A 25631-nucleotide genomic window follows, 5' to 3' on the forward strand; every position below is an offset into this window, starting at 1 on the left:
CCAGTCTACACTAGCACTGCTGCTATTGTCAGTCAGTGGAGCTGCACCAGTGATGGTGCAATTGTGAGCGTTTTCTCAAAAAAGTACAGTAGACAAGGCCTAAGGGCTAGATTCTGCAAGCCTTCAAAAAGTGGAACTCCCACTGACTTCATTTAAAAGCCAATGGAGGTTCCATGGACTGAGAGCTTGCAGAACTGGGTCTTAAAAAAGATAAACTATATTTGAATAGGGCTGCCAAGAGATTAAAAAAATTAATCGCGCTATTAAACAATAATAAATACAATTTTAAAAAAAAATTTGGATTTTTTTACATTGTCAAATATATTGATTTCAATTACAACACAGAATACAAAGTGTACTGTGCTCACTATATTTATTTTTGATTACAAATATTTGCACTGTAAAAAAACAAAAGAAATAGTATTTTTCAATTCACCTAATACAAGTACAGTAGTGCAGTCTCTTAATCATGAAAGTTGAACTTACAAATGTAGAATTATGTACAAAAAATCCTACATTCAAAAATAAAACAATGTAAAACTTTAGAGCCTTCAAGTCCAATCAGTCCTCCTCCTTGTTCAGCCAATCGTTCAGACAAACAAGTTGGTTTATGTTTGCAAAACATAATGCTGCCTGCTTCTTGTTTACAATGTCACAGAAAGTGAGAACAGGTGTTTGCATGGCACTATTGTAGCTAGCATTGCAAGATATTTATGTGCCAGATGCACTAAAGATTCATATGTCCCTTCATCTTCAACCACCATTCCAGAGGACATGCGTCCATGCTGATGACTGATTCTGCTCGATAACAATCCAAAGGAGTGTGGGCCGACACCTGTTCATTTTCATCATCTGAGTCAGATAACACCAACAGAAGGTTGATTTTCTTTTTTTGGTGGTATGGATTCTGTAGTTTCCGCATCAGAGTTTTTTGCTCTTTTAAGACTTCTGAAAGCATGCTCTGCACCTCGTCCCTCTCAGATTTTGGAAGGAACTTCAGATTCTTAAACCTTTGGTTAAGTGCTGTGGCTATCTGTAGAAATCTCACATTGGTACCTTCTTTGCGGTTTATCAAATCTGCAGTGAAAGTGTTCTTAAAACGAACAACATGTGCTGGGTCATCATCTGAAACTGCTATAATATGAAATACATGGCAAAATGTGGGTAAAACAGAGCAGGAGACATACCATTCTCCTCCAAGGAGTTCAGTCAAAATTTAATTAACGCATTATTTTTTTAACAAGCTTCATCAGCATGGAAGCATGTCGTCTGGAACAATGGCCGAAGCATGAAGAGGCATATGTCTACACCGCCACTTTACAGCACTGAAACTTGCATCACTCAGGAGTGTGTTTTTTCACACCCCTGAGTGAGAGAGTTTCAGTACTTTAAAGTGGCTGGGTAGACAAGGCCTTAGATTCCTAGAGGTGATCCATCCAGGTCAGGGTGAGGCAGTTACATTGCTGCTAGCTATGCTGCAGCTGTCCTGTGGATAAATAGAAGAACTCAATCTCCAATGCTGTCTACTAAATTCAAACAAAAGTTTTTATTCATTTTTTTTTCTTTCTTCAATGTACTCTCCCCCCATTGCATATGTAGCTAAGGAGCAGAGTAATGAAGAGACAAAACAGGTAATACTGGTGACATGGGTTGGAAGCCTCACCTGCCAGTGTAATTGTTGATTTCACCCATGCCACCATTAAATTTCACTTAATATCGCTATATAATTATGTTCCATTCTAAGACTTTTAGCAGCTGGCATAATGTAATGAAAATGTCATTAGGAAACATGATCAGATTTACTCTTTTCTTCCTTTTCATTTCTGTTTGGTGTTTTGTTCTACCTAGGAACCTCAAATTGACAGTTTTTCAGAGACTGGCTACAAACCGGACCACATTCAAGGGAATTTGGAATTCCACAATGTTTACTTCAATTATCCATCTAGGCAAGATGTAAAGGTACTGGAAGTGAAGCTGACATGCATTCCAAGTTAAAGATAACTTTATCATTTAGTGACAGGAAAACATCACTATAAACTTTTATTTTCAAAAGGTGGAGTTAGCAAAAGCCTCCCTCTTTAACTTGTACTGCTAACTGCCTTGTCTTCACTAGGATTTTACCTCAGGTTAGCTAACTTAAGTTAAGAAATCATTTAGTTTTTGTAGTGAAAACAGACCCAGAGTGGCTTTGCACAAAAGTTAAAGGATCTGTTGCTATTATAAGCCCAATCCCATATGTTAATGTATTTATATCAAGAAAAAATATTTATTTTAGACCATTAAGAATGATGGTATAATGAACTCCACAAGTATCCATGGTACAAGTCTGTTAAAATTTGTTTAAATACAATATATCTTCATTAGGTAATGGCAGTTTCTCTTAAATTTAATTACTTCTTCCTTCCTATGGCATTACAGTGGAGCTCTTATAATTAAGTGTTAGCTTCTATTTCTCGCCCCAGAAAAGTACTAAAATGGGCATTTTCATGTTACACAGAAAAACAAAGTGGCAGATCCCCATCTCTCCATAGGTTTCCAAGAGCTCTCTTCATTCCCTGAAGTTGGGTAGGTAGTGCTGACAGCAACAAGGGCCCTTCTCTGTAGACCATGATTCTATTTCCAGTCAGGAGTAGGGCAGTACTACAAAACTGGAAGCCTGGGGAGGGATTCTTCTTTTCCTCTTCCACCACAGAGTTTAATGGCATCTTCCCTGCTCTGCCTCTCTGAGCAGAGGAGGCATGAAAGATTAAATCCCCATAGAATGCAGCACTTCACACTAACTTTAGCTGTGAAATGCTGCATTCAAAAGGGATTAGTATAAGAGAACCTGTTTATAGTGAAGTGAAACTTTACTAAAGTGAAGAAACTCCACTCAAAGGTCATGTCTTCATTAGGGAATCCTAAAAAAAACATCATTGGTGAGTATTTTTCTGTAAAGTCCCCAAGTGTTGGCATGCACTAAAGCTTTATCTACATTTGGGACATTTTCAAAGATTTGCCACCATTGTGAACTCTTGTTCAGATCCACAGGTGACAGCAAAGTTGGGAGCCCTACTGTAGAAGAAATGCTGGCATTTTAAGCACTGTATTATCTAAACATGTTCAGAACAGGTTTAATCAACATTGTACATAAGATGCTCGCATCCCAGCTACATAATGGCTCCCAATATTGCTATCGCAAGTAGAGCAATATTAGTAATAAGAAATTATTGCAAAATTTCCTTAGTGTTAGTCAAGACTTTGGCCACATCTACACTACCAACTTTCATCATCATAATTCACCATCAGTGGTAAATTATGGCTATCAATTTTGCCAGTATATACAAGTGTAAAAATTCCAATATGAATGAGTACAACTGAAGGGAATTCAAGGCAAGTAAAGAGGCTTTTGCATCACAATAAAATAAACCTGTTTTGCTGTGTCTGAATTCACCATATATGGGTTTTACTGCAATTAGTTCACCCTCCAGGTTGCATGGTAAATGATCATAAAAAGGGTGTGGCTAATAAATGAGGATGCTACTACATAAAGACAGAATGTAGTATGTATATGTGGCAATGTTTCAGTAGAAAATGCAAAGTGAGCTATGGTGTAAATAGCAACTATATTGTGCAATGTACTGATATTGAACCAAGTTTGGAGAACTTTGGAGAAATTCCACGGAAATTTGGAGAAAATTGGAGAAATTCCACAGAAGTCCCTGGATTTTCTCCAGATTCATATGGTGTAAGGAAGAGCAGAAATTGGCCCATTATGTTTTTGTTAATTTTTTTTCATTATTATTTTCTTATGTAGGTATTGAAAGGCTTGAATCTGAAGGTTAATTGTGGCCAGACAGTAGCCTTGGTTGGTAGCAGTGGCTGTGGCAAAAGTACAACTGTTCAACTGATCCAGAGATTTTATGATCCAGAGAAGGGCATGGTAAGACACCTGAACTGAGCTGGATGCTTTATACATCAAATTACTGTAATGTTTAGCAGTGGCCTGACTGCTGATGTTTTAGATGGCAAAATACAAATGTCTTCCTAAATAATATAGATAATCTTGGTGGAGCTTGTATCCTTGATCAGGACACTTACATTCATGTTTTAATTTTCTTTACATTTAGATTACTATTGATGGGCATGATATTAAGACCCTAAATTTAAGATATCTGAGGGAGATTATTGGTGTGGTGAATCAGGAGCCTGTGCTATTCGCTACTACTATTGCAGAAAACATCCGCTATGGCCGTGAAGATGTCACTATGGAAGAGATTAAAAAAGCTGTCAAGGAAGCCAATGCCTATGACTTTATCATGAAACTGCCTGATGTAAGCAAGACGGCTCTGCTGTCAAATTGTTCTCTCTTCAACCTTTTAATACCAAGTAACTCCTTAAGAGGAGTTTCCATAACTCAGAAGTAAGAGTGAGCTAAATTCATAATTGCCACTTCAAACCTTGCCAGGGCTTTTTCACAGCTTCCTTGAAAGATGATAGAAACAAAGTAATTTTAACTCTGTAAGTCATGGTTTGATTAGTACTTTGCAGAGATGGTTTAGACCAGCAGTTCTCAAACTGTGGGTCAGGACCCCAAACGGGTTGCAACCCTGTTTTAATGGGGTCACCAGGGCTGGCTTAGACTTGCTGGGACTCAGGGCCGAAGCCCGAGCCCCACTACCCAGGGTCGAAGCCAAAGCCAGAGAGCTTCAGCCCTGGGTGGCAGGGCTCAGGTTACAGGACCCTTATCTGGGGCTGAAGCCCTTGGGCTTCAGCTTTCTCTCTCTTGGGCAGGCTCAGGCTTTGGTCCCCACTCCTGGGGTCACGTAGTAATTTTTGTTCTCAGAAGGGGGTTGCGGTACAAGGAAGTTTGAGAACCCCTGGTTTAGACTGAAAATATCAGAATCCTGCAAACACACATGACCTGCTTATGATACAGTCTTCTTGGCTGTGCTTTGGTAAAAGGGAAGGATTTTGTGGGCATTGCAGATTGAGCATATCTCTATCTTTACACTGTCTTTTATTGGTATTACATGTTAAAATAAAAGTATCATTGAGGGATCTGGAAACCTATCTTAATACCTTTGCAGAAGTTTGAAACCATAGTTGGAGAAAGAGGGGCACAACTGAGTGGAGGTCAGAAACAGAGAATAGCTATTGCACGAGCTCTGGTTCGCAATCCCAAGATTCTTCTGCTTGATGAGGCAACTTCAGCTTTGGACACTGAAAGTGAATCAGTTGTGCAAACAGCACTGGACAAGGTCTGTATAGCTTTAAAACAAACTATGAACTTAGGACTAATCTTTAAACTTTTCAAATTTTCTGTAAGCAGGTATGAGCTAAATTTTCTGAGGTACATTTTAATTTATATATATAATTTATATTTGTCATTGATTTGAGGGTAAATTGAAATGCTTTTAAAATAAATACATTTAAAAACAGAATTTGAAATTCCAACTCACCAGCAATATATTTAGCTAAATGGCTTCACTAAGGGTTACATTTACTTAATCGCTTAGGCATTTTTGAAAATTTTACCCTAATTGTTTATGGCAGCTGGCTACACGGATCTTTGCCTATCCTGTATTCTTTGTTTGTATTGTGCATGTGCCCATGTTTACAATATAGTACAACTTATTACTCAACCAGTAGCAATCACATCCTTGAGTTTTCTTTCCCCATCCTTTCCTGGTCTCATTATGTGAGTATGCATATTACCTTGTGGGTAAGCATAACTGTATGTACAGTACATACTTCAGAAAGACCAGGTAGAGGCTGATGGAACATCATTTCTGGTGTCTGCCACAGGGACTGGGGTAGGCTGGGAAACATCTGTCGAGCTGATGATTTGGACCGGATATATGTACACCCAGCCCATGTGCTTCTTGGCAATATTATGCAATCCAGGATACTATCACATGCCTTTTCTGGAACATATATCAGTGTGACTCCTGGTCTATCCAGACATCTGCATCTGCATCTCCTCTTTGAGATACTGAAAGTTTTTTCAGAGAAGGAACTGCTGTTGTGTGAGGCATGGGGGAGAGAGCGTCATAATTTACCTCTGAAAGATTCGCTGTGAGCCAGGTGTTCATGGAGTAAATGCCATCAGCTACAATAGAAATTGAATCCCCATCAGTCCTACTTGATTAAGTTGGATTGAAGGGTGGCTGACATGATAAGAATTATGTGACCCCCTAAATTGCTGGAGCAATAATCATACTCTTTATTTTCATCATGTGTCTGAGTCAGGATACCTCCCAGTGTTGCTCCTGGAGCAACGTAGCTCTACTCCACCCCACCAGTGCAGGGCTGTGCCTTGGACTATAAAGTGGATAGAAGGCTGGCTAGATTGTCGGGCTCAACGGGTAGTGATCAATGGCTCCATGTCTAGTTGGCAGCCGGTATCAAGTGGAGTGCCCCAAGGGTCGGTCTTGGGGCCGTTTTGTTCAATATCTTCATAAATGATCTGGAGGATGGTGTGGATTGCACCCTCAGCAAGTTTGCAAATGACACTAAACTGGGAGGAGAGGTAGATACGCTGGAGGGTAGGGATAGGATACAGAGAGACCTAGACAAATTAGAGGATTGGGCCAAAAGAAATCTGATGAGGTTCAACAAGGACAAGTGCAGAGTCCTGCACTTAGGACGGAAGAATCCAATGCACCGCTACAGACTAGGGACCGAATGGCTAGGCAGCAGTTCTGCAGAAAAGGACCTAGGGGTTACAGTGGACAAGAAGCTGGATATGAGTCAACAGTGTGCCCTTGTTGCCAAGAAGGCCAATGGCATTTTGGGATGTATAAGTAGGGGCACTGCCAGCAGATGGAGGGACGTGATCGTTCCCCTCTATTCGACATTGGTGAGGCCTCATCTGGAGTACTGTGTCCAGTTTTGGGCCCCACACTACAAGAAGGATGTGGAAAAATTGGAAAGAGTCCAGCGAAGGGTAACAAAAATGATTAGGGGACTGGAACACATGAGTTATGAGGAGAGGCTGAGGGAACTGGGGATTTTAGTCTACGGAAGAGAAGAATGAGGGGGGATTTGATAGCTGCTTTCAACTACCTGAAAGGGGGTTCCAAAGAGGATGGCTCTAGACTGTTCTCAGTGGTAGCAGATGACAGAACAAGGAGTAATGGTCTCAAGTTGCAGTGGGGGAGATATAGGTTGGATATTAGGAAAAACTTTTTTACTAGGAGGGTGGTGAAACACTGGAATGTGTTACCTAGGGAGGTGGTGGAATCTCCTTCCTTAAGCTTTTAAGGTCAGGCTTGACAAAGCCCTGGGTGGGATGATTTAATTGGGGATCGGTCCTGCTTTGAGCAGGGGGTTGGACTAGATGACCTCCTGAGGTCCCTTCCAACCCTGATATTCTATGATTCTTAGAGGCAAAACTGAACCCTTTTGAAATTTAGAATTTTATCCAAATTCCCCAATATTCACACTGTCTCTGCTCCCTGAAGCCTTTTCCCAATGTGCACTATCAGGAATCTCTCTTCCAGCTTGTAACTCCTCCTAGAAGTGGTTGGGTTGATGGAGGCATGTTTGGAGAGCATTTACTTGTCCAAACTGTGAATCTGGATCCCCACAAACCTTAACAGAAGGCCTTCCATCAGTACATCTGATTGTAATTTTTTTTGATGATATTCTGTACAGGCTGCTCTGGTGCCAGAAGCCTGGGCTTCCAGAGTCCTTGGCTCCTGCCCGGGCAGTTCTGCCATGTGAGGGCTTCCATGCTCCCTGCCATGGAGTTGGGAGCTCGGCAGTTCAAAAAGCTCTGAGAGACCTAATGTATTCAGGGGTTTCAGAGTCTAAGCTTCCAGATCCACAGCAGGGAGCCTGGAAACCCTTTTGGGCTTTCAGACTTCTAGTCTCACTGTTGTGGAATTGGGAGCCTACAGGTCCTAGAACTCTGGGGCACACCTGCCATGCAGACTGCCTGGGGCTGGGAACCGCTGAGGTTTCCAGACCCCTGAGCTAGCTTGCTGCTCAACTCCAGACTCAGGTCTAGAGAAGGGGGACTCCTCCTTCCAGTCCCCCTCAAATATCTACTCAGTTTGTAGTTCTTGCTCTTGCAGAGGGAACAATCTGGACCTTTTATACTTAAGGGCACTAACTTAATTTTCTTCTGTTAGGGTTTGCTTCTAATTTACAGGAGTCATCTTAGATAACCTGACAATTTCAAGGTATCTATCAGTATCATATTATTTTTTCATAAAATACTCCTCTAATCCTTAATTTGTGGTTGGGAGTGGATTTCAACATCAGAGCAACAGTATTCTCTTCACATCCAGCATTGCTAAAATCAGCTATTCCTTGATTGGGAGTGACAGATTGTTTCAATCCTTAAAATTATGTAACAATATTAAGTTGTAAGATCTAGGTGCTGTTCTTCTCAGAACAGACAACATGTTACTACTGTCACCTTCACTCTCTTCTGAAAGGAACTTAAATAACAGTCAGACTGGAAGTATATTGGTGTTCAGTGAAGATTTTAAAACTGAATTACACATAGCTTGGAGCCTCTAGCTGGACTATAAAATTCTTGTCAGTTTATTCCAGAATTTAATGTTAAAATTGACATTTAAAGCCTTTTCTCATCTGTTTTTGAAACTAGCTAACTCAGGCATTTGGTGTCTTATTCTCACAAATAATCTAACTCCAAAATCAGGTGGGTAATTGAAGTAACTTTATAGAGAACATTTTAGAGCATCACAGATGTAGCTTTTCCTTAGTGTGACAGGGTTGGGCCAGATGGCTACAGGAGAGTAATAGCAGGCAGATATATTAGCCCCAGGTTAAGTAGGTCCCTTTTCCCTGGGTAAGGTAACAAGGAAGTTTTTTTTTTTTTTTTTTTTTATTTATTTTTTTAACAGGGAAGTAACAAGGAAGTTTTTTTTTTTTTTTTTTTTTTATTTATTTTTTTAACAGGGAAGTAACAAGGAAGTTTCCAGAACAATCAGGAACCTTCTGGAGACAATTAAGACACAGGCTGATTAGAACACCTGCAGCCAATCAAGAAGCTGTTAGAATCAATTAAGGCAGGCTAATCAGGGCATCTGGGTTTTAAAAAGGAGCTCACTTCAGTTTGTGGTGTGTGTGTGTGAGGAGCGAGGAGCAAGAGGCGCTAGGAGCTGAGAGAGAATGCGGACTGTTGGAGGACTGAGGAGTACAAGCATTATCAGACACCAGGAGGAAGGTCCTATGGTGAGGATAAAGAAGGTGTTGGGAGGAGGCCATGGGGAAGTAGCCCAGGGAGTTGTAGCTGTCGCACAGCTGTTCTAGGAGGCACTCTAGACAGCTGCATTCCACAGGGCCCCGGGCTGGAACCCGGAGTAGAGGGCGGGCCCGGGTTCCCCCCAAACCTCCCAACTCCTGGTCAGACACAGGAGGAGTCGACCTGGACTGTGGGTTCAGAAAAACGGCCAAGTTGAGGGCTGCCAGGAAGCTCCAAGGCAAGCAAATCCACCAATCAGCGCAAGACCCACCAAGGTAGAGGAGGAACTTTGTCACATTAGGTTGAGTAAGTGTTGCAAAATAAGGGCTTTAGAATTCAATTAGTTAATGTTTGTAAAGTGCTTTGAAGTAGAGCTTTAGGAAAATGCAGATTTCCTTTCCCTGGAAAACCTCAAGCTTTCAAAATTACTTTGTTTTGAATTAGAACAAAAAGTTGAAACATCAAAATTCCAAAACATGTTTTGAATTGGCAATGTTGATACAGAAATTTTAGATATTTTTGATCAAAAAGGAATATTTTGAAATATTGAAACAAGATTGTTTCTGATCTACATTTGAAACAAAATAATTCATTTTGAAATGTTTAAACTGCTTTTTGTTTCAGTTTACCTATTCAGAAAATTGAAATTTGACAAAGCCACAATTTACAATGGGAAAATTTCAGTCAAAATATTTCAACTGGCTCTACACTGAAGATGAAAAATCTATATGTACATGTAGTCATTAAATGTACTTTTGTGCCATTTCTAGGCTAGAGAAGGCCGCACCACCATTGTAATAGCTCATCGCTTGTCTACAGTCCGAAATGCAGATCTTATAGCTGCATTTGAAGATGGAGTCATCACAGAACAAGGGACCCATCATGAACTGATGAAAACAAACGGAATTTACTGCAAACTTGTAAACATGCAGGTAGTTTTCCTGTGAACTGTCTTCTAAGTTTCATCATGTTCTGTGTTGCTGATTTTATCATATATGATTTTGTCAGAGCCCCAACCTCACAACGTTTTGTCAACAATGAAACTGTAGCAGAAAGAATAGGAAGTGTTGCCTGAGATAGAAGAACACTAAATTGCAGAACTGGGAAAGCTCAAAAAAATATGCACAGGATCAGTCCAAATAAATGGAAATGAGTAAGGGAATTTTGAGGCCAAAAGTCCTAAGAATATTGGATTAGAGATAACAAAAATTAAATGAGGAAAAGTAAAGACAAATTGTGTCCAGATCTAGCTCTGATCAATACTCTGAATCCTTAGCCATCTATTGAACTTACCCATGCCTCTGGTGAATCTGGCTCTAGAAATTTGTTTTAAATCTGGTCCATCTTCATCATCCTCTTTATCTCTTATGTCCAGAATTTTCAGAGTTCTGCACTAGTTGTGAGCTTTTGCTTCCCTTCAGTATTTGGAAGTATGCCCCACTGAGAACTCACTTCTGCCACTTTACTCACAATGAGCCTGATTCTCATTTACATTAAGGCTCGTCTATGCCACTCAGACAATGGAAATGGTCTTAACATGGGTGTAACTGGTTTACACCCATTTTAAAGTCTCCTCCTTTATACTCAGGCTTTGTCTACACTACCTCGCTTTTAGTGACACCGTTGTGCCGCTACAGCCGTGCTGCTAAAAGGTGCTCAGTGTGGCTGCTGTTTGTCAGCAGGAGAAAGCTCTCCTGCCAACAAAAAACTTCCCGCCAACAAAGTGCTGTTCACACTGATGCTTTTCGTCGGTAAAACTTTTGTCATTCAGCCTGTGTAGGTGTGTTTTTAACACACCTGAATGACAAAGGTTTTGCCAACGAAGTTCAATATAGACAAAGCCTAAGAGAACAGTGTAATGGAACTCAATGCAAACAAGAAACAAGCTCAATAAATAGCACTTTATTCAACAAATTGTCTTATTGCATTCTTGAGGGGTTAGATTCTCCTCAGCATGAGTAAGAATGGCAGAACCAGGCTATGAGCCCAGAGGAGATCTTCAGAACTACAGTCAATCTGTTTTATAACCACTAGACTACCAGATATCATTCAGATCTGATCATTATTCCATTTAGTTAACAGTGGTTTTGGCTACTCTTGAGTTTAATATCTTGAACTTCCAAATGATTATATTAATTATTTTCTTGGCATGCTATTTTACTCCATTTCAGACAATAGGAACTGAAGTTCAGTCAGAAGAAGCTGGAACCACCACCGAAGTAGCACTGAAAGAATCAATAGGAAATGGCTTGAGAAGGAGATTGACTCGAAAAAGCACCAAAAAGTCAGAAATACAGGATGATAGCCTTGATGTGAAAATTGTTCAACCTGTATGTCTCTTTGCTGGAAATATTTTTTTTATTATGCTGCATCTAGTATCCTTTGTTTCCTTAGTGGAACAGTAATATTCAGATAGAAGTGATTATCCCACCTAATGCATAAGAAAATGCCAAGTTTGCAGAGAGCTCACTCAGTCTGGGATAGGAGAAGAGGGAGGCCCTTGCGTAAGGGAAAGTAACAATAAGTGTTAATATAATGTGCAAACATGGCATACAAAGAGTGGATCAAAATCTGATGTGATAAAAACAAATAAGGATGCTTGTTAACGAGTTAGTGTACAGAAGTACCGAGAGACCTGAGTGAATGTGGGGGGCAAAATATTTGGAACAAGTATGTAAATTCTGAATCACATTTTGATCTGGTCATATTCATAACCACTTTGGCTTTACTAAACATGAACATTCATACAAACTGAGGCTTTGGTTTGTGTAAAAGTTTATGGAAAGAATTTAGGTCCATAGCTCATGAAAATAAATTGGTTAAATTATGAAACAGAATTACATGAAGCAGTCTATATAGGTTATATCATATAGTCCATGGAGCAGAAACAAAATCATGTAATCATTCACACAGTTCACCTAGTAAATTCTGAATATCATATAATTGAATTCATACTTGCTACAAACACTTTGTGATCTGTAGGCTGACTTGTTTGCATAACAAACATTAGTAAAAATGATGATCTAGTTGTGGATAATAAAAACAAATTATTCATAATGAATAATCCAGTCAGATCCACCAAATACCACCAAATGCATTGGCAAAAACAAAGTGGTCCTAACCCTGCACCTTTTATCTGTGCAACCTTGCTGAAGACTATAGGAATTTTGTGTGTAAGCCCTGCAAGATAAGTTTCAAAATGTGATTGTCAGAATTAATATACAAGTGTTATTAGAAGAAGTATCTTTTTCTGTCTCTTATTTCAGATATTAATATTGTGTCCTGAGTAACAGACCGAATTACTGCATATAATTCATGAGTTGTGTTGTTAAAAAGCAAATAGTTTTGGGTACCCAGGGATGAAGCTGGGAGTATGTAATTGACTATCCACATGCCTTCTTTCCCCCTCCTCCATCCCCGATGTGTTACATAATTGTTCTAATGAGATTCATATATTCTAGGATGAAAATGTGCCTCCAGTTTCATTTCTGAAAGTTATGAAGCTGAACAAAAGTGAATGGCCTTACTTTGTAGTTGGAACTTTTTCTGCAATTATCAATGGAGCTTTACAACCTGCATTTGCAATAATATTTTCAGAAATTATAGGGGTAAGTTCATACAAAATATGCAATAAACTATCACCCACTCTTAACTTTGACTTTGATTCCCACCTACACTTAAGTTTCTTTACACTAAACTGAGAAATTTTACAATTTTTACTTGGTGTCTACACACCAATATCTAGATTGTGCCTTAACACAGAGACCTGCGTTGGGAAACTCAGGAGTAGGTGATGGGGGAAGATGTCTTGGTGCAGAAAATGCTTCAGGAGAAATTCTAGTTGACTCATCCAAAATTTCTCCTGGGGAATACACACTGCAAAGACACAGCATATGCTCCCCTCCTGCTGTGCAATGAGGCTCAGCTATGACCCACACTTACCCCATCTCTCCCACTTGTGCATCTGTAGAGCTAAACCATAATCTGGCCCAGAAAGAGAACAGTGCCCGAAATAAAGGAAAACAAAAACAACTGCATGATATAAATGAGGAGGAGGAGGAGAAGAAGGGAAACCCTTCTTGGTAGAAGGAGTAATTGTACAGTGGGTAACTGAATCACTGGCCTCTTAAGTTTATAGTACCAGAAAATAAAGATGTCAGAAACCAGGCTCTTTAACAATGTCTATATCAGAAATAGAAATCAAGTGACTTGTCTTATTTTCTATTCCACTGATGTAAGCTGTTATCTGATGGGTAGCTGCCCTTTGGGAAAAGAGTACTGCACCTGTGTCATCCTTCAGTCTTTGATACAGACAGCAATAGGAAATATCCCTGAGGAAAGATGACAGATCTATTTCAGTCCTGTTCTTCCAATCTGTGTCTGTTTCAGTGAAACATTATAAAGAGGTTTGTGATCAGGGGGAGGGGAAATAATTGAGGAAATATAAATTAAAGGACCTTTTTCTCAAAGCATTAATTATTTTAGAAAATTCTTTATTGTTTTTCAATAAGCTAAACCCACTGAGAGTTTTCAATTTCTCATTTGACTTTTTTTGCAAGCCACTGATAGGAGATTTAAAGAACTGTATTCTAAATTATATCAAAACTCAGGCATGAGTGATAAAGCATGGCAAACTGGAGCTTTTCTGAATAAATATGAGAGAATTTCTGACTGAGATAGATGCACAAAAAAGTGAGAAAATGGCTGGAGTGATACATTACCTGACTCAACAACAAAATGCAGGCAGGCCCCCTATAGCTCTTTATAAAAGATTTAACAATGACCTCAGACTTCCATTGCTAGAAATACTTAAGTATTTTTCCAGAAGATACACTTCTGGAAGTGTTAAATTTCATTACTCTGCAAGCCTGGCAAGAACCCAACACTGTTGGGGATCATACAGGCCTATTGTTTTACTAAAGGTAAACATTTTAAATATTGGCCAATGTCTTGGGACAAGGCAAATGCATGATGATGATGATAATAATACAAGCACGGTATACTGATTTATCCAGATTCTGCTCATGAAAGTCAAGAGCAGATAAGTGTTAATGCACGTAAGGGTTATAGGCCTCCAAATATGACTATCTGAGAGTGTGGATTTGCTTTCTTTCAGTGAAATTCACTTAATCCATGTAAAGCCCAAGTAGTCAACTGCTTGTGCTGGCCATACGCTCTGGAATGAATTTCCCTCATCGTCCTCACAATCACTGCTCTCATCCATTATATGTCTGAATTCCAAACCACAAATACCAACCCCGTTTGCAATAACTTATACTTGTTTAGCCTATCCTAACTATCCTGGTGTTTTGCTTCCTTTTTTGGGGTATGTTCTTTATTTCTGAAAATAATTTATACTTCTTATTTAATTAATTTTAAAGCCAGTGATGCCTCCTGGAACTCATTTTTTAAAAAAAACAAAACAAAAAAAACCAATCCTGCTGACATATTCTATATTTTCTGGGATTTTTTAAAATTTCTTTGTATTTTTAATCCTAATAGCAGATGAATGAATTCTTATTCCTCACTGGATATTGTATTCCTCTTGGCTGACATCAGCTTGCTGCTGTAGTGATAACTGTCACAAAGGATTATGATTTCAAGTGAGGAATATGTAGTAGAAGCAGTTGAAATTCTGAGCAATATAGCATCTGCTTACATCCATCTAAAGTAATTTTTTTTAAAATGAGAAAAATGCAAAAATACATGCTACATAAACAGAACTATATTTAAAAACTAGGTTCATAGTTTTCAATAAGGTACCTGTGGGGCTTGAAAGGATACTGCTAAGGTATTATTCAAAATTTAACTCATTTTGTTAATTCGCTGTTGAGTTTAATAAATGCCTGGAAACTTAACATAGAAATCTATTATATAAGAAGTTGTGTCTAAGCCACAAATGCATGTATGGTAAAATTCATCACTGTGCAAAGTGTCCAAACAAGGTTTATGCACCATTTAAGCCCATTTTTAAAAATTATTTTGTCATTAATATAGAATAACTGAAAAAAATTCAAATTACACAGATGTTTATCCTTATGAACATTATCTTAATAAATTCACATGTCCACACAAGTTTAATAAATTGTATTCATAAGTTTCCACATTTCTTCCCTACCAGCTTCACCTTTAAGCTATAAAAAATCAAGGTCTCAGTGACAAAAAGAATATGAATGAGTTAAGTGGTGCACAAACCTTGTGCAGATGTCACTTTCACCTATTGTTTGTTAATGCAGGGCTTGCTCCTTTGTATTAGGCTGCTGATTGAGTGGTTATTTTGGAAAGTAGCAGTGAATAATTCATTTGGAAGAAATCTAAAGAATTAGATGAAATTTGCAAACATCTAGAAAAAAATCTTGGTCCAACATCAAATGTACTTGTTATCCCTTTAATCACATTTAATTGTACATGGGTATGCAGGGGCGTTGGAAATTTTTTTTTTTATAGTGGGGGGGTGCTGAAAGCAGAAACCATGTATTTGGTTGTTGTTACTACTTCAAGTCAGGGGGTGCTGCCCCCAGTACCCCTAGTTCAAGCACTCTATGGGTATGTGTAAATACAGCAATGTAATATGGGAAGATTTGTACATAATTTAATTAAATAAAATGAACTTTGAATTCTCTCTAATAGGTTTTTGCAGAACCAGACAAGACCGTTTTAAGAAACAAGAGCAACTTGTATTCACTGCTATTTTTAGCAATTGGGATCATTTCTTTTGTTACTTTTTTTCTGCAGGTAGGCTTTATCATTTTGCCCTTAATATAATTGTTCACATTATTTCAGAAACTAGATCTAAAGATATTAAGCATTCAATGTATTTGAATCACATAACAAGAGAAAAATAATTGATGGTACACTTCTAGTGCCAAGTGGACTTAAAGTGCATGTGGACGTTATATTGTGCACTTAGTATAAGACTATATCGAGGTAAATTCCTCAGATGTTAATCTAACAATATTGTAATGTAATACTTTTTTTCACCACAGGATGGTTCCCTCATTGTAATGAGTTAAACTCTTTTGGCCACATTTTCAAAAATAGTCTCTAAACTTCCATATGCAAAATTGTGCGCACATACGTTTTCCCACCTGTCTGGACACTGCCATGTTCATGTACAAGTCAGGTGTGTGTGTGTGTGTGTGTACACCTGATTTGCACAAACCTCTTTATTCAGGTGCAACATAGACTTCAATTACGGATACCAGCTTTGTCAAATCACCTGTCCACTTCCACACATCCACCATTGCACCTTCTTCCAGGCTGAAACTTACACATGGAGTGCCTTTTCTAAAAGGATCTGCAGGGCCTCTACTCCCTTTTTTCAAATCCAACCTCAAGTCCCACTCTTCTGTGGCACCTGCAAGAAAGGAGAGGTTGAGGGGTGGCCTTTGTAAGAGGGTGCAGTTGGGCCCCACTGGCTTCTGCCCATGCTGCACCCACAAACTAGCCAGCGATCTCTGCATTGGTGCAATCAGCCATGCTCTTACAGTTTACTTTCCCACCACCTTCTAGCTACAGACAGCTTCAGTGTCACAGCCCCAGGAACTAATAACCCCTGCAGCCAGCAGAGAGGCGTGCTCTCTCTAACTCCTCCCTTTCCTTCTCCCCCTTGCTTCTTTCCTGCCAGCATTTATGTAGCCCCTGGCTAAGAAGGCCAGTGGCTGTTCCCCCTTTGCCAATCAGGCCTGAGCTTACTCAGCCAGCTCCAATTCCCCTTTCTTGATTGGAGCTGGTGTGACAGAGGCCTGGCTCAGGGCTCCTTAGCCAGCACCCTGTCATAGCCTTGCACAGATGAAATTAACTTTTTTCTATTAAAATGTATATAATGTTGTGAGCTGGCACCCCAGCATGTCAGTGCCCCCCTTTGGACAGACAGGGCACGGTGAAGAGTCTGCTCAGATCAGAGGGGTGGTCAGTCTCCCTTTCTCATCTGAGTCTTTATAGTCCTGTTCTGGAGGCAAGGACCTTAATTTCTGTCCCACTGAGCTTCCCTTTGTTTGGCAGGGAATATCTGGCCCTCACCCTCAAGGGGCCTGAAACTCCTTTGGCTCTTAAGTCTCCTTAAGGTATAGGTAGGGGAATCCAGGCCCACCCATTCCACTGGGTTCCGGTTCAGGGCCCTCATTCTGCCACAAGTCTTCCTCTGTGTCCTGAGCTTACTACCTCCTTGGTTCTTTAGGCTTCTACAGCCTGTGGCTCTGGTCATCCCTTCTCTGGGTCATTGTCACTCTGGGGCAGCGTCTCACCAGCTTAGTGATAGAACCCTCATTCTCTGACCTGCTGGTCCCTCTGCTTTTCAGCTTTTATTTTCCCAGCTGCTCTGAGGCTGCCAGTCAACATCAGCTGGCAATTCCTACATTAACCCCTTGGGTGCTAAGCCTGCCTGGGGTCGATGCATCCCATGACAAACATATCTAAAAAATCTACATATTTCTCACCTGAAACTCTCACCATTCCTAAATTGTTTACATTCTTAGTCCCTGATCCATTAGTATGGATTGCAAAGGTGAACCTCTTTGCCCATCTTGAGCACTAATTGAAATCAATGGGGTTGTGTGCGGATTCAGGGGTCTCCCCAGAAAGAACAACTTGCATGAGGAGGGCCTTAGAGTCTAAACTTTTTGGGACAGGGACTCTCTCTTCCTTGATATTTGTACAGTGCCTAGCATAATAGGTCCCCAGTCCTGACTGGAGTATTTGACTGCAACCATGGTAGAAATTATATGGGTGTAGGGAAATATATGGGTGTATATGGGAAATTAAGAGAGATTTTGAAATTTGGCCCTTCATCAAGATTTTTTTTTTAAATAGAGAATGGGCTACATTTTCAAAACATGATACTAAAGTTTCACCTACAAAGTATCTGAACACATGTTAGCACGTGTATGTTTAGAAAACAGGTATATGCAAGCACAAGCAGGTATCTGTTGGTGCAATTGCCCATTTTGTTTATAAAAATGTCTTTATATATGGATGCAGCATAGAGCCTGAGTCTTGAAAATTTAACTGTGTGTGTGTGTATGTATGTATGTATGTGTATATATATATAGTTTGACCTGCAATAGTTATCATTTTTATAAATGTGGGGATGATGTTATAAATTAAACATATGAATGGTAGAAGTGTATTGTGATCTAGCACTCCCAAACAAGTGAGAAGAAATTAATACAAAGATGTATCTATTTCATAAGATGTTTATACAGTATGCATGCTAAGATGTACATTTAAATGTGTCCAGTTCTTTTTTTAAAGTTACATAATTGTATTTTTCTGACTTCATTACTGTATAGTTTCCAACAATTAAAACTAGAAAAATAAATTTGTTCGCTATAAAAGTGCCATAGTAATTTTTGCTTTATATCATATAGAGGAACTGATATATAGTTGTGTCCAGGTTTTATACTGAAATACTATAAAATTTCTCGGCTGTAGAAATGTTTTCAGTAGATTCTGAGAACAAATATTTGCAGTAGATTTGTAGAGATGTTTCTCGGCTGCAGTTGTAGAAAGTGTGGTGATAAGCAAAATTATGACAATAATGCTACTGACAATAGTTAATATCATGACAGAAAAAGTGGCAATAACCTCTGTCCCCATCATTTTCATTCTCATGGTCCCATTTATCACCTACTTCCTATAACATTACACTGATTCATGCTTGTGACTCAAAATAAGTTTAACTGATTACCAAGCACTGATGTTTTAGGGCTAGATGGCTTAAGTGACTTGAAATGGAGCACTGAGAGTGAAATCCTGACTCCGCTGAAGTTGATGGGAACTTTGCCATTGACTTCAATGGACCAGGATTTCACCCTGAGCCTTTTACCTTGAAGTCACTGACCCATGAAGTTGTGATAAAAAATTGCTCCTTGAAGCACATTAGTGGAGCAATGTAGGAAAATGTGCCTTTGCTTTGCACTTTTTAAATTTAGAAATGAAGTTCAGTCCCTGTGCTCTAAATCTGCTATCCCTCACAATTAGTAACTGTCTTTTAAAAGTTTTTTTAATTGTTTATAGCTAAAATATTGTGTCATCTATAAAATGTGTTTTTGCCTATGTAGATACAGATATTCATGTGCTTATCTGATAACGTCAAAATAGTTGTAATTATGTAATAATCACTCTGTTTCTTCTCAAAGGGTTTCACGTTTGGCAAAGCTGGAGAGATCCTTACAATGAGGCTTCGATTCATGGCATTTAAAGCAATGCTTAGACAGGTAAGATTAATATGTATTTAGCTTTCCAGAGTTTTATATATCCGTGTTTAGGTGTTTAAAATACCTTAAAGTTTCAAGTCATCCTATGACCTTGTCTACACAAACAGCTGCACTGATTTATTTAAATTATTTTTAGAAACTGATTTAAATAATTAAGTGCAGTCCCCTTGTGTGGACACTCAAATAAGTTTAAGAAAGACTTACATTGATTTTTAGCTCAAGTCATATGAGGCACTTTTGAACCAATTTAAGAGTGTCTGCACAAGGGGTCTGGCTTATTTAGTTAAATCAGAGCAGCTTTTGAGTGTTGACATGGCCTAACGGTATGACTCAGAGCTAGGGTGACCAGTTAGTAACTGTGAAAAATCAGGACAAGAAGTGTGGGGTAGTAGGCACCTATATAAGACAAAGCCCCAAATATTGGAACTGTCCCTATTTTATAGGGACATTTGGTCACTCTACTCAGAGCATAATGTGCACTCTAGGAGCCTGATTCTGAAATTCAGACTCTTGTTCTAAGTATGAAGTTTTGCACCTCCAGATAAATGCACCTACATATTAGGATCCACAATTAATTATTGTCACAGATGATAAAATGTACACATCTGACTGCACGCACAAAAGTAGAGACTGAGTCAAGGCCTTCTTAAAAGTTAGGCCCAATAAGTGGAGAAATCCTATGGAACTCCCATATTACAGAAGTCATTGTATCAGTTCATAGAATAGCAGGAGGCCTAATGCCATCTGGAGATACTGGTGATAGCACGCTGAGCAGCAGGACTTTTTAAAAACGGAAAGCATGCACTCCCACTGTACCAGCCTCCAGTTGCTAGCCAATGAGCAGCAAGGAGAAGGACCCTGCCTAGGCCCTTTATCTGCCATGCCAGCCCTTTTTGATTGTGTGGTTCTGCTCGTTTCACCCTTTGTATTCAGAAGGCACTGCCTGCAGCTTTCTGACAGCTTTGAACACACATGTACTGGAGGTAAGGGATTCCCTGTAAGCTTTCCCTATTCTAATGCATCTGCTCAAAGGCAGCCAAAATTTGGACCTATATATAATTTTTTTTTTCTGTTGCTGCCACCTTCATCTGTTTTTTCTCATAGTTGCTTCCCTTTAAGCCCACCCCTTCCTCATCCCAGTCACTTCAGCAAGCTTTTTCCACAGCACCCCACTCATCTGAATGTGCAGTAAACTTCAAGGGCTATCTGGGACCATATTAAATTGTAACTTGCGTAGGCAGTTTATTTTTATCTCTTTTTTTAAATTTAATTTAATTTTTTTTAAAGCAAAAGCAATGTAAAGCTAATGTTTGTTCTATACAGGGTTATATACTTTTATATTTCCTGACTTTTTTGTTTAAAAGTTAGGCTTCTCACAGTAATTTTAGCTCATACACATTATTACTAGAACTGAATGAATAATGATTTTTCTGGCCAAAACTGAATTTTCATTCAGGTTGAACAAAACCTTTCATACATTGTTTCAAAATGACATTTCAAAATGTTTGTTTGACATTTTCATTCCTCCCCGCCATTGTTTATTCATCTGAAACCATTCAACGAATTTGACTTGTATTAGTGAATAGTGTCCATCACCCTAAAAAAACCTGGTTACCGACCTGTATTGTAACTGTACTTTTTGGTGAATTTACTATTTGACTGAAAATTTTCTTCCAACTGTAATCATTACACAAATGGACCACATCTTGCAAATAGTGCAATCATATGACTACAGTTATGCATGTGCTTCAAGTGATTCAAGATCAGGAATTTGTTTTCAATTAATTAATATGTAATGTGGATGAAATGTTTAATTTAACTTTTACATTTTCTGACTTTTCTGGTGTTTAAGTATCACCTTAATCTTGCATTAGTATGTTTTTCCATTTAACTCAGGAGCGATCACCTTCAAAGTGCTTTAAAATCATTACCTAATTAATACCCTAAACACATTAACCCATATTGCTTCAGAGATATAAAAGAATATGACTGATTAGCCCTTTCTGCAGAATGTAGGAGGGTACTGTTTTCAAGTTTTGGTACAGGTGTTCTAATTAATTTTCTAGCCCCGCGTAGACCTATTACAGATGTTCTCTGACACCACAAAGACTTGCCAGCAGCATTCAAAATTCAGAGACTTTTCAGGGCAGACTCATCTTGTGTTTTTATATGGTAAACCACCTAACAGACTTGTCTTAGCTACTTCAGAGAAGAAATGCCACATTAATCTGAGTTAATAATCTTTTTAATAGTCTTTACATTCAGTGAGACTGTCAATTTCAAACTATACTCATCAAGGTGGCAAATTTCATAACCTTAATATTCTGTGATGACCTGATTACCAAAAATAAATTATGCCCAATCCATTTACATAGATGATACCTGCTGAAATTGCAGTTAGCATGAGAAAACACAATGCTATTGTCAGTGTAAATTACTGGCATTTACAGCTTCAATTAATTTACTCATCTTGAGTTATAAAATATTTGCACTCTGACATGTTTATTACACAATCAGGGCTAAGAAACTGATTAAATCTAAAGAACGAAAACTCCATACACTCCTCTTATAATCCAAATTGAAATTAATGATCTTTTTGCAGCCCAAATTTTTCATTTGTTTTATTTGCAGTTTATGGAAAGTAAACTATAGTTTTTCAGATCCTAGTAAACATGTTTTCATGTCATTTTGTAGGACATCAGCTGGTTTGATGACCCTAAAAACAGCACTGGGGCATTAACTACAAGACTTGCTAATGATGCCTCACAAGTGAAAGGAGTATGTAATATACTTTGTTTTGGCATTTTTCAAGTTTGGGTTGGCATATAGTAATGTTGCACTATGGATTTTTATTTGCTTCATGGCAATCCTAATTTGGTGACAACTAAAACTTATTATTTATTGAAAGGTTTTGGGTGTCACACCAATGTATTTTATAATGATAGATAACATGATATATATTTACAATATAATATTCTAGTAAACTATTAGTGCTTATAGTCTTATTACTGTCCTGTGCTGTTATCTCCCCTATGAATCCAATTAACCATGAATTTATTTATTCAATGAGTCTGTTTAAAGTTATCTATCTAATCTCATTGTGTGTGTGTGTGTGTGTGTATGTAGCACCTATGACCATAGTATCTAAGGCTCCAATCCAACAAAACATTTAAGGTTGTGCTTGACTTTAAGGATTTTAGTAGTTAGTGTTTTCAGTGGAACTACTCACATGCTTAAAAGTAAAGCACATGTTTAAGTGTTTTGCTGTATTGGGATTTAAGTGATTGGAAAAAATGGTTAGTTCAAATTTCCTCTCCATCAGTTAGGCAATTGCATGTTCCTGGCAGATTTGAAGTTATAGTTGTAAATGCAAAAATATGAGATTTATAAACTCCCTGTTCCGCTTTTTTAGCAGAGTTTATAAATTACAGTTTAGAATCTGAAGTGATCATATGGAAACTGGAGAGAGAAATGGATCAGCAACAGAAGACAACAGAAGAAGGCGATCTAGATGGTGGAGTGATCTTCCAAAGGATATGCAGAAACTCCAACTTTGGAGAAATGTAGAACTAGACTCGATAATACTTTGGGGAATAATTCTGGTTTCTAGAGATGGTCTAGTTCAAAAGTATTTTTCATGTCTAATTTCTATGTTGTTGCTTTATAAAAAATTATGGAATACAGTTGTTTTGTTTGGGTATTGTTGTTCCAGGCTACAGGTGCCAGACTGGCTTTAATTACCCAAAACATAGCTAACCTTGGAACTGGAATTGTTATATCATTCGTCTATGGCTGGCAGCTGACCCTTTTGATTTTAGCCATTGTGCCAATCATTGCCATAGCAGGAATCATTCAAATGAAAATATTTTCTGGACATGCAAAAAAGGATAAAGAAGAACTGGAAGCTGCAGGAAAGGTGGGTTCCAGTGAAGTTCATCTCTCTTTTTATATTCTACTGTACAGTCATGTTTAACAGGGCTTAGTAATGGATCAAGAATATATTCATTCTTAGGGAAATTGAACTCTGCATTGTTGTATTCTATTCTTTTTATATGTTGATGTATCTGCTAGATATGGAGCTGAAAACATCTACTATTGATATTATTTACATTGTGGTAACACCCAGAATATGCTAAGCTCTTAGGATCACATACCTCTTCTTTCTTTTCTTTATTTTTTGTGCTTCCCTTCTTTTCTAGCCTCTCTTGCTTTTTTGGTTTCATCTCTCTTCAGCTTGCCACACATCTCCCCTTTCTTCCATCTTACCTCTGTGTGAAACTGTATGTACATCTTCACCAAGCAAGAATATATGATAGTGACAGTGTAACTAATACTGCCCACCGGTTCCTCTTTTCATTCTCTCCTTTCCTGGGTGGAAAAGGAAAACAAAAATTGAAGAAAGGGTTTAAAGAAATATTTGAAAGGAAAAGTTGAAAGAGGTGGGAGTAACTTCATGCCAAAACTCCTTTAGGAACAGGGCAGCCACTGCATAAGCTAAAAGACACATCGATCTTAGCCAAGGCTGTAGCAGGCTCATCAATCTGTAGCTGGTCTAGCTGCCACCAGAGAGGCACAGAGTGCCACACCAAGCAGGCATGGGTTACATATTTTCCTCTAGCTGAGGAAGTGTGTCCCGAGCTTCAGAGACTTCCCAGTTGATATCCCGAATGAGCCACCACTTGTAATGCCACTCCACCGGCCACTCGACTCAAGATGTTTTAAGGTCCCACCTAACACATCTTTCAGTGATTTCAGCTCTCAGTGATTGCAGCTGCTCAGAGACACTGTCCCATAGCAGGTCTAGTGCTTAGACCTGGTTTTCAGTGATTTCAGCTCTATTGATCTGCAACAAAAGACTCTAAATTGAGTCTTAATCAGCTCTGTCATTACACAGTGGAGAAGGGGAGGGTCAAATGGGGTCCAGGACCCTTAAGCAGAGCCCACACCACAATGTACAAAAATCTGACCACACCCTCTCTCATCTCTACTAGATTTTGGCACCCCCAGCTTAGTAAGTGCAGTTCAGTTGAGGATGAACCCCTCAATCAGGGCATGCCAAGCACAGTTCTGCTGCCTTTGATTCACACAACAAGGATAACAAGCCTTTATTACCCCTGCACCCAATAACAAAGTGACTTGCAATCCAACACCCACCAAAAGTGGTCATTTGGGCAAAGCAGCTTTATCCTGCTGCTCACCTACACAGAGTAGATGAGTCCATGCAAACAAGGTCAGCTCCTAGAGTCCTCTTCCCCAGCTCATCACTAGATGTCAGGGGAGAGCTCATTCAGACCCTGCTTACAAATGCATAAACCAGAAAGAAAACTCAGAACTGAAGATGAGTTTATAGGGTTGGCAGGTAGAAAAAAATAATATATTTTTACTTCTAAGCTGACCAAATTTGACCGGGAGTGTTTGAAAGATAAAGCCCCAATAATGCATTTTTTTAGAGTGACTTCTCAGAGAAGCCCTTCAAAGAGGTGCAAATTTCCAATAGGCCCCTTTGCATAGGGTACTGATATTGGACTTGGCTGCCTACATTTTGTTTTAGATATGAGCCTGTTGTGTAACACTTTCAGTTTCTAGCCCTTACTGTTAAACTATTTGTCACTACATATTCTTATGTCTAGTTGATCTAGGCAATTGTGCTTTTGTTTAGGGAAAAAGACTCCAATGATGGAATGTACCAGTTAAACTGTAGCTTTTATCGTCCATTGTCTTATCCAGCTGAAGGATGAAAGTTAAATACACTCATTTCAGTTATCTTTTGTTTACTGTAGGAGGCTTATGATATGAGCCCTGAAGTCTTCAGTAGGTTACTAAGCATTTGTCACTGAATGTGATGGGATGTGGTCATCCCATCTCAAACATACATTGGAATTGGAAAAAGTACAGAAAAGGGCAACAAAAATTATTAGGAGTATGGAACAGCTTCCATATGAGGAGAGATTAATTAAACTGGAACTTTTCAGCTTGAAAAAGACTACTTGCGGGGGATATGGTAGAGGTCTATAAAATCATGACTGGTGTGGAGAAAGTAAATAAGGAAGTGTTATTTACTCCTTCGCATAACACATGAACTAAGTGTCACCAAATGAAATTAGTAGGCAGCAGGTTTGAAACAAACAAAAGGAAGTATTTCTTCACACAACCCACAGTCAACCTGTGGAACTCTTTGCCAGAGGATGTTGTGAAGGCCAAGACTATAACAGGGT

The 25631-nt window shown here is 38.8% G+C and overlaps 1 protein-coding gene across 4 annotated transcripts in view; it reads left to right on the top strand.

Moving 5' to 3' along the window:
* Positions 1-25631, top strand: part of ABCB1 (ATP binding cassette subfamily B member 1) — an 85527-nt gene that overhangs the window by 39620 nt on the left and 20276 nt on the right. For 3 of the 4 annotated variants that reach the window (XM_007069599.4, XM_043541262.1, XM_043541263.1), the window contains exons 13-23: positions 1849-1959; positions 3797-3922; positions 4110-4313; positions 5070-5240; positions 9970-10131; positions 11371-11529; positions 12661-12807; positions 15830-15934; positions 19339-19416; positions 22111-22194; positions 23129-23332. In XM_007069599.4, coding sequence (XP_007069661.2) covers positions 1849-1959; positions 3797-3922; positions 4110-4313; positions 5070-5240; positions 9970-10131; positions 11371-11529; positions 12661-12807; positions 15830-15934; positions 19339-19416; positions 22111-22194; positions 23129-23332 — 1551 coding nt within the window. The other variant, XM_037890755.2, reaches the window with a different exon arrangement.

Source organism: Chelonia mydas, chromosome 2, assembly GCF_015237465.2.
Source record: "Chelonia mydas isolate rCheMyd1 chromosome 2, rCheMyd1.pri.v2, whole genome shotgun sequence".
Classification (NCBI taxonomy): Eukaryota; Metazoa; Chordata; order Testudines; family Cheloniidae; genus Chelonia; species Chelonia mydas.